Genomic DNA, 16,943 nt, shown 5'->3' with positions numbered 1-16,943 from the left:
ATGATGCTCAACTATACTGCAGAGTGCATGAGCATCATGGGAGAAGTAGTTCCAAAACATCTAGAATGCCAAGGTTCACCATCACTGGTCCAGGCTTTGACAGGGTCTGGGTTCTAAATGGATGGATGGACCAAAAGTCCTTGACCTGTATAGCACCCTGCAGCTAACTACAACACCCAAGCAGGATCCCTTGAAGCAAGCAACATTACAGGCTTTCCCCCCACAGCGTGGGTTCAGGTTTGGCTCCCAAGGTTATACTGAGGTTGAACCAATCCGAATGAACTGATTTTATTGTTGCATTGAAGACAGCGAGAAACTGATTGAAGAGTTGAATTGCAAAGTTGAACTCTCAGACAGTGACTGTTGTAAACGGGTAAGTATTTTTTACTACAAAATAAGCGGATGTCATGAAAATTAAAATTAAATTTAAAAAAAAAATTTCATAAACTTTCAATTCAAGACAGAATTCACCAAAAGAGTAATTTTACTGAAATGACCAGCAAATGATTGTTTTTATCATTCATGTAAAGAGACACGACACCGGATTGAATATTTAGCATTTATTAAAGCACACTGCTTATATTGCTTCTTCAGTTGGCTAGACCCAAAGCTAAAACAATGACAACACAGTGCGGGTATGGGGTGTGGGAAGAAAGGAGGACATGCACAGCCAAAGTCAGCAGGCACGAGCAAGGGCTTTAATTCGGCTACATCAGTTCACGAATAGCGAACGTGTGAATTCCACATAGTCGTACGCAGAGGGCAACTCGCGGCCCTTACTGTCCATATATGGTTTCATGTGTGAGATGCAGTAGTCTGCCTGTTCACGTGTCAGGTTCTGAAAAAACAAAATAAATTTCAACAAATTAAAAACAGTACAATACGAGATGGAAAGATGCAGAGCCGTCTAGGGTACAACAATTCTACAGTATGGTAAGCGGCGATGTGCCAAGCTGTATAAGTTAATATATAAAAGTAGGGCGTTCCCTAATAAGTTTTCAAAAGTTCGGCAACCCTGGTTGGATATTGGGGATTCCTTCTGGATAGACACTCCATTGTCTCAGACTTTGTAGGTCGTAGAATTGGGTTGAAGGTTGTAGAATTGGGTTGAAATAGTTCATCTTGTGATGCTGTCATATGTATGGTATCTTTCCGTATCTCCCCTTCACCCCCCAGTGGGGAAAAAAGCTGGTGGAGGGTAGCGTGTATGTGTTTGTGTTGTTGATGTGAGTGTTTGGATGGTGGTCTACATTCACTATATCTGGTCTCCCACAGTACACAGAACATGGAGATGCAATTATTTTAGTAAATATAAACTGCTAAATACCTTTTCTCATCAGCAGTATATCGCAGTCTAATGACTTCAATAAGTGTCCGGCTGAGCACTAGTCAAAGCTTGTAGGAGTTTTCATTCTACTTTGATTGTACTATGAGGCTAAACCTCTGTCTGGACAGGGCTAAGTAGCCCTGTGCTGATCACGTTCACCCTCCCAAGAAAAACAAAAACTCTCTAGCAATGCACACCAAACTGAGCATGTGCAGAGTGCCCCCAAGGCTTTGTTCTACCGGCAGAAGGATTGGGGACAGTTAAAAAAAAAAAAAAAAGGGAGGAGGATCAGAGAGGATAGGATCAAACAGCCTTTTTATACAATGCAGAGGATTAACCCCTTAGGTTCCACAGTGAGTATAACAAGCATGCTTTACTGCATATACAGACTGATTTTATGGTTGTGGGTTTAGTAATACTAAGTCTCATCATCTCTGTGTGCTGGACCTTTTCTTTACTGTAGGCCTGAAGCAAGCAGTGCTCACTTGTTGGGGAAGCCGCCCATAAGAATCACTTGAAATTAATAAAATGCAGGGAAGCAATCCAACTGAAGGCAAGAGGCAACACCTTTGCTTTAGTTTTCTACACTCTTGCATCTCAAAGTTTGAACATCCAAAAACAACAGGCATTAGGATGATTGTTTCCTACAAGGGTTGTAATTATTGGTCTAACACCAGACTATCTAGGAATCCGCTACTGTAATAAAGGTAAAGGTCTCCAGCAGTCCAACTTTAGCTTGCCCTGTTAAACCATTTTAAGTGAAAGACTGATTTTCCCAGGGAGAATGCAATGAAGATTATTTTTCTTATTTACCTGATAGAGTTCTTCTTTTGTGACGTATGGTTTCTGCTCAGTGCTGAGCGCTCGGAATGCACTTTCAATCTCCTCGCTGGACTTCACATTTTCGGTTTCCCTGCTAATCATGAATGCCATGTATTCTTGTAAGGACACGTGGCCGTCTCTGTCGAGAAACCAGACGAAGCTCATCAAAGAAATACCTACTAAAATTCTCACCAAATTGGCATTATTACATGACCAAAAGAAAATACCTGTTTGGGTCTACGATATCTAGGATGTTCTCAAATTCTGGATCAGGTTCTCCTTCCTCTACCATTGGAAGATCATATCCAAGAGACCTCAAGCAAGACTTGAACTCCTGGTGGTTAAGACGACCAGACTTATCCTTGTCAAAGTGCCTGAGGAATAAAGGAGGTTTCATCTTAGAAGTTGGAAACCACCAGACAGGGCGCACGTGTAGCCAAGTCAAAGCAACAAATACTCACTTGAACATCATGCTGAATTCCTTGAGAGCTTCCTCTGTGACACCCGTTGTGTTTCTGAAAGAAGGAACCAATGATAGTCACAAGATGGGTTAAGAAAGGTTTTCTTTGTTGAATGACCCTACTGAAACACACAGAATAACACATTATAATTAGCAGGGCTTTTTTTCTCAGAAAAAAGGTGCAGGAACTCAACCACAACCCTGTGTCTACAAGTGATCGTGCTGAGCAGGGAGCAGAGGGCCTGAGCCAAAGGTGGTGGAAAGGAGTTCCACCAAGTTTCACCTGAAAAAGAGCCCTGATAATTAGGGCGCCAGCTCATTTAAATGCGTGCTCACACCGCTATACCATGCCTCTGAAGACGTCATAGATGTTTGACGATACGCGTAAGGCGGACGTATCGGAGCTATGCACGCTACATACCACGGTTTTAGCCATTGACGCTGTTATATGATGACTACTATGAATGTGAGGAATGTGACTAGGAACCATCATTTACGCCAAGCGCTTTTTGCTCTTATGCCTGTTTGACCACTCTGTGACAGGAGGGTCAAAAATTCCGGTAAGAGGCTACGGGTGTCAGCACAGGGTGTAACTCATCTCTCTCACTATTCACTGGTGATTGGCTGATTGGATCGGGTCCTTTCTTTCTACCTGCAGTTCTACTCTATTAGATTGTCCATGGACTGTATTACTGGGATAGATTGTTTAATATATGTCTGGCGCAGCTCCTAATATACATCTACTACTTTATATGGACTGTGATCTTCCTATTGAGCGAGCAGCCTTGTGTACATGTATTTTATATTGTCTAGTATATATTGTATAGTATTTTTCTGTCTTAAGCGCAAATATCATTCCCTTTTTTATTTTTACCTGATAATTAGCAACCTGCTGTGAGATGTAAAGAGACCAATCACTACCAAGTGTGGCCAACACAGCATCATCCCGTCTCTAAAATGTCACACTCAAGTATAGAACCCGTTTAGGATTAACCGATACGAACGAGCAATTCCCTAGTTAATGCCAGAGTCTATGAAAAAAGGTTAACCCTTAAAAGTGTTAGTAAAGTCCTTTTTTCTTGATTTATACCTACAGGTAAGCCTATAATAAGACTTACCTGTAGGTACAGTAAATATGTCCTAAACATGCTATCTGGGAGGACATGCCTATACAGATGGAGGTTCGTGGCGCATATATACGCACATGCGCAAGCCAGCAACTGTTCAGGCAAAATTACATGATTGTGGACCAGGGAACATGCAAAGGCAAACGCACTCGCACATATGCACGCACTTGCGAACGTGCGCACGCATGGCTGTCACCAATGCTGGCGCCAGGCGGGCTATTTAAACCGGCTGCAGTATGGACTTGTTGCTGTTTGGTCTGCAGCTTCTTGTGTTATTCCAGATCCCTGTGTTGACCTCTGATTCTGATCCGGCTTACTCCTGACTTACGTTTGTCTGCTTAATACCCCGACCTCGGCTTGTTTTTGGATTCTTCTTCTGCCTGCTGTTCTGCTTGATCTACCTGAACGTTACCGACCCGGCTCGTCTGATTCTGCACCTGCACCTCCAGTCTGCCATGCTCCGTGCCAGTGTACCTTCCACCAGTCTGTCTGCTGCACATCCTCCTGCTGATTGCTGCCACAGGGATTACTGGACTGATTGCAGGCGCCCCTACATCTCCGTGCTCTTGTGGCTGCTGTCTCCATATCAGTAACCCCTGAGCTGGTGCTGTACGAGAGGCTCTACTCTACACGTTAGGCTCACTGACCAGGTACGTGACACATGCCCACTGTGCCCTCAATGGACGGTGCGCCGTCCACTGAGAGCCGTGCCATGGCTGTGACTCCCGCGTGGTAGTGAAGTTTTTGCAGCTCGGCCATTCAAACGGCCGCACCCTGCAAACCTGGAAGGAAGACTGGGTGAAGATGGAAGCTGTGTCAGTGGTGACATAATGCCACTGGTGGGCTTTGTTTTCAGGCAAGTCTTTCATCATTAGCTAGTATGCGATGCACACTAGCACATTATGCTCTTATCTTGCAGGGAGAAGATTATTTTTTTTTTGCGGTTTACTACTGCTTTATTGGGAAAAGGGAAGGAAGCACTGCACTAAGTAGACACCATTGGCCTAGTTAATAGATACCCAATGGTGGGCTTCATCAAGATCAAGGTGGGCTTCACCAAGATCAAGAACGGGCAGATGTGTCCCAAATTGTGGTTCTCAAGCAGAGGTCTGCCCATCTAATTGCCAAGCTAGGTGGCCGGGATTACATTTCTTGTTTCATTTTATTAAACCAAGGTACTGCAACATCATTTTTGCAAGAAGATGGAAACACGGGCATGGCCTCACAGACCGGCAGCCAAAACCAAGTCTTGGAGCACTGTACTCCAACACAAGAGCCTACCCACACCGGCTTTCTCTAACATACCTGGCTTGGATTTGCTGTTCCAGGTTGTGTTGCATTCTCATGCCCAGCTGATCTAATTGGTCCCACTGTTGTGCCAGTCCCACCGTACTGTGTTCTGTGTATTTATTATCTAAAATCAATGCCTCTTCCATAGCAGCTCCCAGGTCCTCTATCTTCTTAAGCTGACTTCTCATTGCCCGAATCTCTTGATGTTTCCTCTGTGATGGGAGAAGAAAAATAAGTCAATAAACCTTCACAGACGTGAGATCGCTTTTAAATAATTCAAACCAAGACTGAATGTTTTTTTTTTTTTTATTTGAAGTGTCAGCTCCAGCATCTGTATGCCTCGAAAACATTGGGTGACATTTCTATACGTGTAAAATACATCACTGATCTTGCAAGATTTTTACCTTTGGGGCCAGTTCACACCATAGAAAAGCAGTTCGGATGCTTTTCTGAATGCCTGTTTTTTTTTTATTCATTTTAGTGCATTTTTGACTTTTCCTCTATCCAGCTCTGTCAGCTCCATTTAAAGGCAATATACACTTTAAAATATTTTAGTAGGTATCAGTGCAGTTCTATTCCCTATGCTATTTGTTTGCCTTTCCATGCAATGATGGGCTTACATGTTGTGGCTGCAGTTTGCAATGTCATACATAGCTCCCAACTGTCCCTGATGTCAAGGGACTGTCCTTGATTTGGAACAAAGGCCCTCTGTCCCTCTTTCCTCCTGATTTGTCCCTCATTTTGGTCTGATCTATATAGTTGAATATAAAATGCACTATTTATATTTTAAAAAGTTTTTCCCAGTGTTAAACCTTTCATCTAAGTTCTAAATTACTGCATTTCTAAACTGTCAGGTCACATGTGGCCAGATGACAACTGCACCCTGTTAGGGGCAGGGGCGCAGCGCAAGGTAGTGAACCCGATAGACTGCTGCGGATGGACCGGAACGTGAGCCCAAGATTCCCCAGGGCGCGGAGTCTAAGACCCAGCAGGTGTTCACCAGAGCCTCTAGCGGGGAGGATGGACTTGGCTGCAAATGGGCCCAGGTCACGGCCCCTGGGGTCCCCCGAGTCACGCTCCGTAGGGAGAGAGGGGAAGCAGCCACTCAGGACACAAGGGATAGTGATGGGTAAGCCGAGGTCGGGGCAACAGGCAGACGAGGGTAACCAAGGGACAGGCCGAAGGTCAGGGTAACAGGCAAACAGGAATAGTCAGAGACAAACCAAAGTCGGTACACAGAAAGGTAGATGAAGCACACGGCAGACAGGAACATGAACTAACAAAACACTGTTGAACAGCAAAGCAGACCTGCAGTGCGCTGGTTAATATAGACTTCCTGCAATGGCCTGGGGTGGGGCCGAACAGGGAGGAGAGATGATAAAAAGGAGCCAGAAGGGGAGTCTGGCCTCTAATGCAGACATGAAGGAGCAGGTAAGCTGCCAAACACTATTGCAAGTCCATGACATTAGTACATCCAGATGAATCATACCACATTTTTTATTCCGGACAAATTGGGCTTTCATTTGTTGGTAAATGGTTCTTGATATCTTCTGATTTTTTTTTTTTTTTTTTATGATCATCAAGAAAAACTATCCCAGAATAGGTTTGTTTTTTTTTCATTTTCCTGTATAGATTTCTTACTACCATAACCTACCCCCAAAGAACAATCCTAAATAAATTCTTCTGCTCCTGACCATCGCACCGATACCCCACATATGTGTAGGTTATTTGTGGTTTGCACCCATAATGCAGCCCACAAATAGTGTGCATTTTGATTTTTTTTCCCCCTACCTAAAAAAACACTGACACTAATTAAAAAAAAAAAAAAATCCTGCCTAAAATATACAGACCCTGAACTTTGACCCACCCAAACACTAACTCTGGCACTGACCTGGATCAAACCTTGATCTAGGCAATTTCTTTTCTCTTTTTTTTTTTTTTTACACACATTTTTTTTCTCTCTCTCTGCAAGGAAAGACAAAGAAACCATGCATCTTTTCTCTCCATTCACAGGGAGAGAGAAGCACAGGGGCGGGCGTCACAATGACTGATCACTGTGGTAGCCAATCAGAGGCTACTAAAGCAATCAGGTGACCCGGAATCCCGAGTTCCGGTTCTGATCATTAGTACAGAGCCCGGAGCTCTCGGTGAGACCCCAGCCTTGGTGCTGGGAACACGCTATGCAGCCCACTCCCAGCACAAAGTGATATATGCAAATAGGAGGCCCCATGGCAAAAAGCCCAGTGAAGGGAGGCCGCATATTTGTGTTATGTTGGCGTCAAGAGGTTAAGTAACTGTTTCTGATGGTTTCCCTTTAAATCCTAACTCTGGAAGTTAAAAAAAAGAAAGAAGAACCCCCCCCCCCAAAAACCCCCCCAAAAAAAAAAAAAAAAACCCTTGCAATGTCCAGCTGGTCACCCCCATCCTACAAAAGCTTAAATGCGAGTTAAAGAGGAAGTAAACCCTCCTCAGGAAGTTGTACCTATAGGTAAGCCTATGATAAGGCTTACCTATAGGTACTGTAAATATCTCCTAAACATGTACCGTTTAGGAGATATTTACCTTTAATGCAGCCAGTGACGTCACTGGCGCATGCGCTCTGAAGGAACGGCTGATCGTGCCGTTCCTTCAGAGCCCCGTGCCGTGACCGTCGGCTCCCGGAAGACGGGCGACTGAACATGTCGCTCGTCATACAGGTGACGGCGGGGGCTCGTTCTAAGGTAAGTATTTCATAATGAGCTAGTATGCGATGCATACTAGCTCATTATGTCTTTCTCTTGCAGGTTGTAAAAAAAATAAAAAAATTTTAAACGAGTTTACAACCTCTTTAACGCTGGGAGATGAAGAATATTTGTCTTACTCCTTGCTCACTCTCCTATTTAGTTTGTGAGCAGTCCCCTTTCTGTCCTGATGCACAATGTAGGGCTATTGGCTCTGCCTTGTACTCTATGACATCATTGAGCATCTTAGAGAAGATGCATCAGGGAACCGGTCACATAAATGGAGAGAGTCTGCTGGAACAAGCAAGTATACGTCTAGGTCTAGTCTAATGAACATTTTTGAAAGTCTACCTCTGACCACTACATGGATAATTTCCACTACAACCAGCGACATATCTTAACATTTAGACTTTGAAACTCTAGGTAGACTGTCATCATTCTCCCAGGTGGGATCCTCTTGGGAGGTGCAGGAGTTGCAGGATCAATGCCTGCCAAGATGATGTGGGCACCATTTATCTGACTGTTCAATGAAGCAATTGCACACACGTGGTGACTGGGGAAGACTCCATCAAACTTTTGGATCCTTTAATATCTGCATGCATGGAGCAAGTTCATTTATCTCTGCCAATCACACAAAGGTCCTTTTCTGCACTGCACCTTCTTACACGATATGAGATAAATTACTCTTATATTTACTTATCCTTGATCAGTATGGTACGCACCTTAGTTGCTTCCAATTGAGACTCCAATGTTCCAGATTCTTCAACCATGCAAGACCTATATAGAAACAGCAGTCAGTAACAGAAGACTTTTATATCTGGATCTTGAAGTTATCAGAGCACGGCTGCTCTAACTGCATGTTCTAATTATACACCACGCTGTGTTTTATACAATGTGTGCGATCTTGTACTTCATATTACCTTCAAGTCCAGGACAGACTCCAGAAGAATAGCCCCATGCCAAGCCACCACCACCACCACACCCCCGGACCCAGTGTTGCAGCAGAAAAGTGCCTACGGAAGCCTTTCTCTAAGAGCCACACCATGGGGTTAGTGCACAACTAACGCACCCAGCACGGGAGGATGGGGTGTCAAGAGAAGCACTGAACACTCCCCGATCCACAGCCACTCAACTATATCACTCCAGCCAACCACACCAAGTCACTTCCTTGTGCCTACATGATCATACAGTGCAACATGTGAAGGTTAGGCACTCACACAACAGTCTGTGCTTTGGTAAAAGTGCACTTTAAGCTACAAGTGAAAGAATTTAATCTATTAAAAGTCTAGATTGGTAAGAGTGGGACTTCTTGAGGACTCTAAAAGCAAGATTTGCCCTGCCGTAGTTACTTGCTTAGAGATTTTGGTGTTGGATGGACTTGACATTCAAAAATGTTTCTGCATTAGATCCTTTCTCAAGATCTTCCTCATAGGGGCTCTTATTGGTATATTTGAGACCAACCATATTTTAAAACAGCAAACAAAAACCTCAAGACTAAAAACTAATACTTAATCTGGCCATAGAGTGATTTTCTTTTCCCGCTCAATTGGGGAATCCCTCTGGTGGAGCCTTGTGTTCTCCTGTTGGGGAAGGAGTGCAGGGAGCCATTTCTGCCCAGAGTGGTTATCGCTAGCAGATATAGATGCTGCCAATAATTGCATGAAAAAACTGACATGCTGGTTGTACTCAAGTTTATCCATAGAACGACTTTGGTACAATCAGCCTGCCCATACATGGTTCAAATCTCAGCCAGCCCATGCTGAAGCAGCCCATCAGCCTGCCCATACATGGTTCAAATCTCAGCCAGCCCATGCTGAAGCAGCCAATCAGCCTGCCCATACATGGTTCAAATCTCAGCCAGCCCATGCTGAAGCAGCCAATCAGCCTGCCCATACATGGTTCAAATCTCAGCCAGCCCATGCTGAAGCAGCCAAGAATCGAAGTCTAACCTTTACTGTAGGATTTTTTTTATTGTACATGGTATCAAGCAGCATGGGGGGGGGGGGGGGACACCCAAAAATCTAGGTAATGCAAAAAAGCAGGTGACCAGACTCATCACAGAAATACCAATTTTGGGAGGAATGACCCCCTTAAGGGGATACACGTTAACCTACTCCACTGGGAGACTCATGACCAGTGGTTAGATGGTCTACTTACGTGGCTGCCTTTGAGCTGTAAATAGATTCGTAAGGTCTCACAAGTCAGTTGGGTTCCATAGCACTGTCTCATACTAGAAAAAGTCAGGCAGCTGCAAGTCCTTTATCTACTTTGCACTTTTTCTTAGGTCTTGTACACAAAAGCATCAGCTTGTATAACAGCAGTGTGTACAAAAGGCTTTCACAGACCTCTAAACAGCTTAATTGAAGGCTTTAGAAACCTTTAGCTCCAATTTGGAGATGCTGAACACAGATCCTGAAAAGGGAACACACTAGCTGTCTCTAAGCTGCTAGCAGGCTTCAACACTACAAGAAATGTCATTAAAAGCCTACTGTAACTTGTCATTGGGAGGAATTGTGCCCCGCGTCGTTCCTGTCATTGGGAGGAATTGTGCCCCCATCGTTGCTGTCATTGGGAGGAATTGTGCCCCCATCGTTGCTGTCATTGGGAGGAATTGTGCCCCCATCGTTGCCGTCATTGGGAGGAATTGTGCCCCCATTGTTGCCGTCATTGGGAGGAATTGTGCCCTGCGTCGTTCCTGTCATTGGGAGGAATTGTGCCCTGCGTCGTTCCTGTCATTGGGAGGAATTGTGCCCTGCGTTGTTCCTGTCATTGGGAGGAATTGTGCCCTGCGTCGTTCCTGTCATTGGGAGGAATTGTGCCCTGCGTCGTTCCTGTCATTGGGAGGAATTGTGCCCCCATCGTTGTTGTCATTGGGAGGAATTGTGCCCCGCATCGTTGCCATCATTGGGAGGAATTGTGCCCCCATCGTTGCCGTCATTGGGAGGAATTGTGCCCCCATCGTTGCCGTCATTGGGAGGAATTGTGCCCCCATCGTTGCCGTCATTGGGAGGAATTGTGCCCCCATCGTTGCCGTCATTGGGAGGAATTGTGCCCCCATCGTTGCCGTCATTGGGAGGAATTGTGCCCCCATCGTTGCTGTAATTGGGAGGAATTGTGCCCCCATCGTTGCTGTAATTGGGAGGAATTGTGCCCCCATCGTTGCTGTCATTGGCAAATTTAGCGTCGCATCGATTTGAACACTGCTAGTGCCGGCAATAGGATGGGATTTGTCATGTGTTTTGACCTGTCAAATCGCATGATAAATCGCTCCAGTGTGAATGGGGGCTTTGAGTGGTTTTTAACCCTGTTAGGGAAATTTCTATTTAAATCCTGTCTGTGACAAAAGTTTAGGAATTTCCACAATATGGCCCCATAAAGCAATAAATAAAATGGACAGAGGTTCTATCCCTTTCCCACCATAAAGCTAAAAAGAAAAGGTTGGTTGGAATTCCACTGTAATGATCAAACATTTCTGATTTTCAGGAGAATATTTGACTTAAGGATGAAGTCCAACACCAGAGGGGAAAGCTATGAGGGGAACACTCAATGATGGGTGTCCTTGGCTCGATATTGCAGCAGTGTGTTAGTATTGAGAAAGCATCACATAGTGCCACGGAAAACCAGTGGAAAAAGGAATAAAGAAGAAAAACCTTCCAGATAGATCATCCCCAACTTCATACTGATACACACGTATGACTCTGCGATAGGCTATGCTAGAGAAGAGAGACCCAGTTGTGAATAGTCCACGCTCCCAACACAAAGATCAGGAAAACAGAAAGCCACGACATCCACCCTACACAGCAACGTATCCACCCATGTAAGAGCCACATACAGATTGTAAAAGGAAATAGCAAGCAAGGCAAGAGCATTGCAACACAAGAATGCAAAAACCATTGTGCAGTAATTAAATAATATATGGCTACTATGAGGCTGAAGATAAAGGACCCACACTTGTGAGCCTCTCTTTGAGCTCTCAGGGTGGTACGCAATCCTTAGTGTTCCTAGAAGCACCAATGTATCCTTCAGATCTTTTTCATGGACACAGGTTTTTAACACTTCTAGTAACTACTCTGAGCAGTGAATGCATGTTGGATGTCACACGCATCGCGTTTTGGCCCAAGAGAAATGTAACATTGGCCAAATGTAGTCTAATGTATATGCAAGGGCCAAACCAAGCATTGCTTGCAATACCTAGGGGGTAATCTCCCGATTAGTACTTTCTATAATGAATGAGGATTTGCTCAAAGCTGAACAAGCAATTCTCCTTGGGTAGTCTTAGATGCCTTGTTTCCACTGAGCGGTACGGTTCGGTACGCAATTTTTGCCGTTTCCATTGTCAAAAGTTGTGACTGGTACCCCAATTCCGAACCGTACCACTGTTTTGGGACCCTTTCGTTGGGGTACCAAGCACATTAGTACCATACCAACAGGGTGGAGCAACACTGTTGAGGTACTGTTGGCGATGGAAAGGCAAGCCTGATCAAGGTGCACCGTTCCGAACCGTGCCGTACCACTCAGTGGAAACGAGGCAAGAGATTGTTCAACTGTTTAAAGCAGCCCTTCGGGCTCTTTCACACAGCCCGTCCGTCGGACGGACTGAGCAGGAGGATGACAGCTGAGATCCCCCGCTGAGCAGGAGGATGACAGCTGTTCTCTGCACTGTGTGCGGAGACACAGCTGTCAGTTCCCCATATATCTCTATGGGGGAATCGGATGGGAACGGACCGTCGGTCCGTTCTCATCCGATCGACGGATGGAAAAAAGGGTTTTCATCCGTCCAGATTTGACGGATCGGATGTCAGAGGACATGTCTCCGCTGACATCCGATGCCCCATAGGGATGCATGGGGGGACCGTTCAGATCGGCCAAAAAAACTGACAGGCGAATCTGAACGGTCCGCCTGTGTGAAAGGGGCCTTAGTCAATGTTGACACCTATGTCCACAAGAGAGTTGTCTCTATATAATCTTTACTGTGCTGCAGAAAAATCCATGAGTACAGGCCGTTGTATGGTCTGACAGACAATATGTACAGTAGGCTGCAACTACCCTATTCTTGATGGTGCAAACCAGCACTTGTAATTCTACACAAGATGAAATTAGCTGCTCGGTTTTAACTTAGCAGCAGCTGCTGCCTGACTACTGCCTATAGTAATGCCGATTACCATAGTAGACAATGTAATTAACTAGGTGTTCAGCTTTCCTGGTCCATTAGAACAATCTACTGCAGTAGTCCAGTCTACAATCAAACACATTTAAAACAACTGCAGTCACAAAATAAGCTGTACACATCTACTGCATCACACAATCTTAGAATACTAACCCATCCAGAAGGTAGGTCCTATGGACAGAGGCAAATTGAAGGTAGCAGCACACAGACGGGGAAAAAAAAAGAACATACAAAAGTGAAAAAAAACATTGTTGAAGCATCACAGATTTACAATTCATTACAAACAACGGATCATGGATAATTAACAGGATTAAGAACAGCTGGACATAAGCGAGAGAACACAAAATGCAGTGGAAAAGACATGAAGGTCTTGTTGGAGGGAAATATCAGTAACCTGGTCTCTTGGATCCACTGATGGAATGCATTAGCGTGCTGTGCAAACTCCTGGCGCAGCTTATCGTTCTCCTCCTGCCTTCGCTGTTCCTTCTGAAGTTCCAGTTCACGTTCCTATTGGGCAAAAATAAATAGAGAACTAAAGCGCTATGCCATAAGCAAAACATTTTCATCCACTTGATGGCAGGTTAAGCATTTGAGACCCCATCAAAGGGACCCCTTTGGAGCCATACTTCAGACACTGCACTAAAACCTCATTATTGGATGACGGTTACAGTTAAGATACTAAACCAACTTAGCAGTTCAGATCATTCTGCTTACTGAGCAGCCTTTGTACATTTACCTTTATGATTTTCTGCAGGTTGCGCCAAGTCTCTTCCAAAGCTTCCATGGTGAACCAGGTGTATGGATTGGAAGCCACCCGGTAACCCTTGATCTGCCGGTCCAATTCAGCCAGCTGGTTGAAGTCGGTCTGCGCTGAGCTGAGGGAGTTTCGGAATGCATCATGTGCTTCACGCAGAGCCTTGATCTCCTCAAGGGAATTACAGCGGACTGGATCTGTCAAGTCCTCTTCTGCATTCTCAAACCAGCTGTTGAAGGCAGATGCTTTCTTGGCAAATGTCAAGAATAAGTCTTCAACCTAACATGAAATAAAGGTTTAATTGGATTATAGTAGTACACGGATTTCTAGACATTACCCTAGAGTTAACAAGTAGTCTGAAAAATGCCAATATGATCACAAAGGCAGCCTACCTTTCTGTAGTGCTCTTGTGCCTCCAGAAGCTTCTTCTTTCGGGCAGCGGAGTTATCCAGCAGTTGGTTCCATCGTTTCATAAGGGAGGCATGGCGGGTCTCTATAGCCCTGGACTGCACATGCTTAGCTGCAAGTAATTGGTCTTTTAGTGCAGTGATGTTGGTGATGCCTTCCTGTTGGAATGCTTGGAGTCCAGCATCAAATGTTTCCTGAAAGTAAAAAAAAAACACACATTGTCAAACAGATGGCACAGTGGGGGGGAATTACCAAAACTGGTGCACTCAGAATCTAGTGGCATGGTAGCCAATCAGCTTCTAACTTCAGCTTGTTCAGTTAAGCTTCGGCAATAAAACCTGGAAGCTGATTGGTTTCTTTGCAGAACTGCACCATATTTTTCACTCTTCAGTTTTAGTAAATAACCTCCAGTGCATCAACCAATGGCACAGTATTAATTTACAGTCCACTGACCTGCTTAGTAAGAAGTGTCTGCACAGAGGACAGATCTCTGCCATAGTCATCTGTCTTCAGGCTGTTTTCCTTCTCACCTAAAAGGCAAAATATGCAAACTAAAAACACAAAAGACAAAAGCTGGCCAAGAAATATCTTATAAAGGAAAAGGACCTGGGGGCACTGGTAGACAACAGGCTTGGCAGTGGCATGCAATGCCAAGCCGCTGCAAGCAAAGCCAACTTAATACTGGGATGTATAAAAATGGGGATTCACTCCAGAAATAAAGAGATTATTCTCCCGCTCTACAAGACTCTGGTCCGGCCACATCTGGAGTATGCTGTCCAGTTCTGGGCACCGGTCCTCAGGAAGGATGTGCTGGAACTGGAGAGAGTCCAGAGAAGGGCAACAAAAATAATTAGAGGAATGGAGGACATCAGCTATGAGGAAAGACTACAAGCACTGAACCTTTTCTCTCTGGAGAAGAGACGATTGAGGGGGGATATGATATCAATGTACAAATACTGTACTGGCGACCCTAGCATATGGAAAAACCTATTCAGAGAAAGGGAATACAATAAGACACGTGGCCACTCACTAAAACTAGAGGAAAAACGGTTTAACCTTAAAATACGTAGGGGGTTCTTCATTATCAGAGCAGTAAGGATGTAGAATTCTCTTCCACAAGTAGTGGTATCAGCAGGGAGCATCGATAGTTAAAAAAAACTATTAGATGGGCACCTTAAAGACCACAACATACAGGGGTATACAATGTACGGTTAACAGCAAACACACACACACACACACATCATAGGTTGAACTGGATGGACTGATGTCTTTTTTCAACCTCACTATGTAACTTATAAAGTTTTGGTTGGAGTTCCACTTTAAAGGAAACACAAGGCCAATGCGGCAGGTCAAACATGAACCACCTGACAAGTCGTAGATGTCAAAACTATTAAATTATTACCAAAATAATAATGAAAATTACATTTGAGGTACGCCTTACATATTTAAATACCAAAAGGTAAGGGACAAAGTCAATTCAGGGTTTCTAAAGTCTGAGGCAGGATTCCCGCAGTTCTGTGCATTCCAAAATGTGTAGGTGTGACTGGGATCATAAAGTTTGCTTTCTCATTACCTGCAGTGTATAGATGTGGATAAGCCAAATTCGGCGTCCGTACACATTTTTACCAATAAAAATTCCATGACTTCAAGTAAATATTCATGACCTAATGTTTCATGAAATGTCTATGTATACATGTTCAATAAGAAGAAAAATCCATGTTACACCCAGCATATTTTTGCTACACACCAACGTTAGCTGAAACTGCGTTACCCCCATAGACTGTAAAAAAGGTTACCCCGCACAGAAAACTTCACGCGAAGGATCGCGCAAAAGTTAACTATTGTAATTTAACCAATATTATCAACTATATTCGAATATACCGGAGAAAGAAAAAGATTTGATGGGTGCTCCTATTTGGGGGATAAAGTTTCAGTTCTGGCAGTCATGATGGATAAGGTGCAGCCGGACTGGTATGGATGGCACAGACGCACAAATGCGGCACTTACATCGAGGGCAGCTCTTTGTTAGGCCAAAGCAACAGTCCCACGAACAGGCAGAAAAGAACGAAAGGCGCCACTCAGAGTAGCAGATTTAAATAATTTTATTGACACATACTAAAAAAACTTACATGGAGGTAAGCGTCTATCTTCATAGCTTGGCGTCCTTCCGGGTCCGCTGTGTTTCTGTCCCTGAGGCTGGCCAGCAGCCGGGAGATGACACTAGGGGAGAACCAATCAGGGGACTCAGTCAGATTGAGGCAGCGGTGAAGCGCATACCTCACTGGAGGGCCGCAAGAATGTGATGAAGCGGGGGGGGGGGGGGGGGGGCGGTAACCGGTTTCGGAGCATGTGTGAACCTCTCCTTCTTCAGGGGTCTGAAGAAGGAGTGGTTCACGCATGCTCCGAAACTGGTTACTGCCCCCCCGTGTCATCACATTCATGCGGCCCTCCAGTTAGGTATGCGCTTCACCACTGCCTCGATCTGACCAAGTCCCCTAAATGGTTCTCCCCTAGTGTCATCTCCCGGCTGCTGGCCAGCCTCAGGGGACGGAAACACCGCTGACCCGGAAGGACGCCGAGCTATGAAGATAGACGCTTACCTCCGTGTAAGTTTTCAATATGTGTCAATAAAATTATTTACATCTGCTACACTGAGTGGCGCCTTTCTCTCTTTTCTGCATATTCGAATATACAGTGATTGTGAAACAAATTTCCATGACTTTTCCAAAACTTTGTGGGTTAAATTATTTTCCAAAACTTTTCCAGACCTGGAAATTGCCATTTTAAAAATTCCATGACTTTTCCAGGTTTTTCATGACCGTACGAACCCTGCCATTGGAAAGTACAGAATTTCTTCTTGTAATACAT

General features: G+C 44.6%; 1 protein-coding gene across 1 annotated transcript in view; it reads right to left on the bottom strand.

The window, feature by feature from the left end:
- Window positions 1-545: 545 nt before the first annotated feature.
- The window catches only part of SPTAN1 (spectrin alpha, non-erythrocytic 1), a 154,070-nt gene continuing 137,672 nt past the window's right edge, over window positions 546-16,943 (bottom strand). Inside the window, exons 47-57 of the mRNA XM_082263944.1 lie at window positions 14,529-14,605; window positions 14,060-14,269; window positions 13,650-13,946; window positions 13,308-13,420; window positions 13,067-13,084; window positions 8,469-8,523; window positions 5,042-5,238; window positions 2,611-2,664; window positions 2,377-2,523; window positions 2,141-2,288; window positions 546-838 (exon numbers count right to left, since the gene is read on the bottom strand). Of these exons, the coding sequence (XP_082120070.1) occupies window positions 713-838; window positions 2,141-2,288; window positions 2,377-2,523; window positions 2,611-2,664; window positions 5,042-5,238; window positions 8,469-8,523; window positions 13,067-13,084; window positions 13,308-13,420; window positions 13,650-13,946; window positions 14,060-14,269; window positions 14,529-14,605 (1,442 nt within the window). The 3' untranslated portion in view covers window positions 546-712. The remainder of the gene's footprint in view (window positions 839-2,140; window positions 2,289-2,376; window positions 2,524-2,610; window positions 2,665-5,041; window positions 5,239-8,468; window positions 8,524-13,066; window positions 13,085-13,307; window positions 13,421-13,649; window positions 13,947-14,059; window positions 14,270-14,528; window positions 14,606-16,943) is intronic.

Source organism: Pelophylax lessonae (assembly GCF_965119305.1).
Source record: "Pelophylax lessonae genome assembly, chromosome: 7".
NCBI lineage: Eukaryota > Metazoa > Chordata > Amphibia > Anura > Ranidae > Pelophylax > Pelophylax lessonae.
Note: the sequence above shows the minus strand (reverse complement) of the source record. Positions and strands in the feature narration are given on the sequence as shown.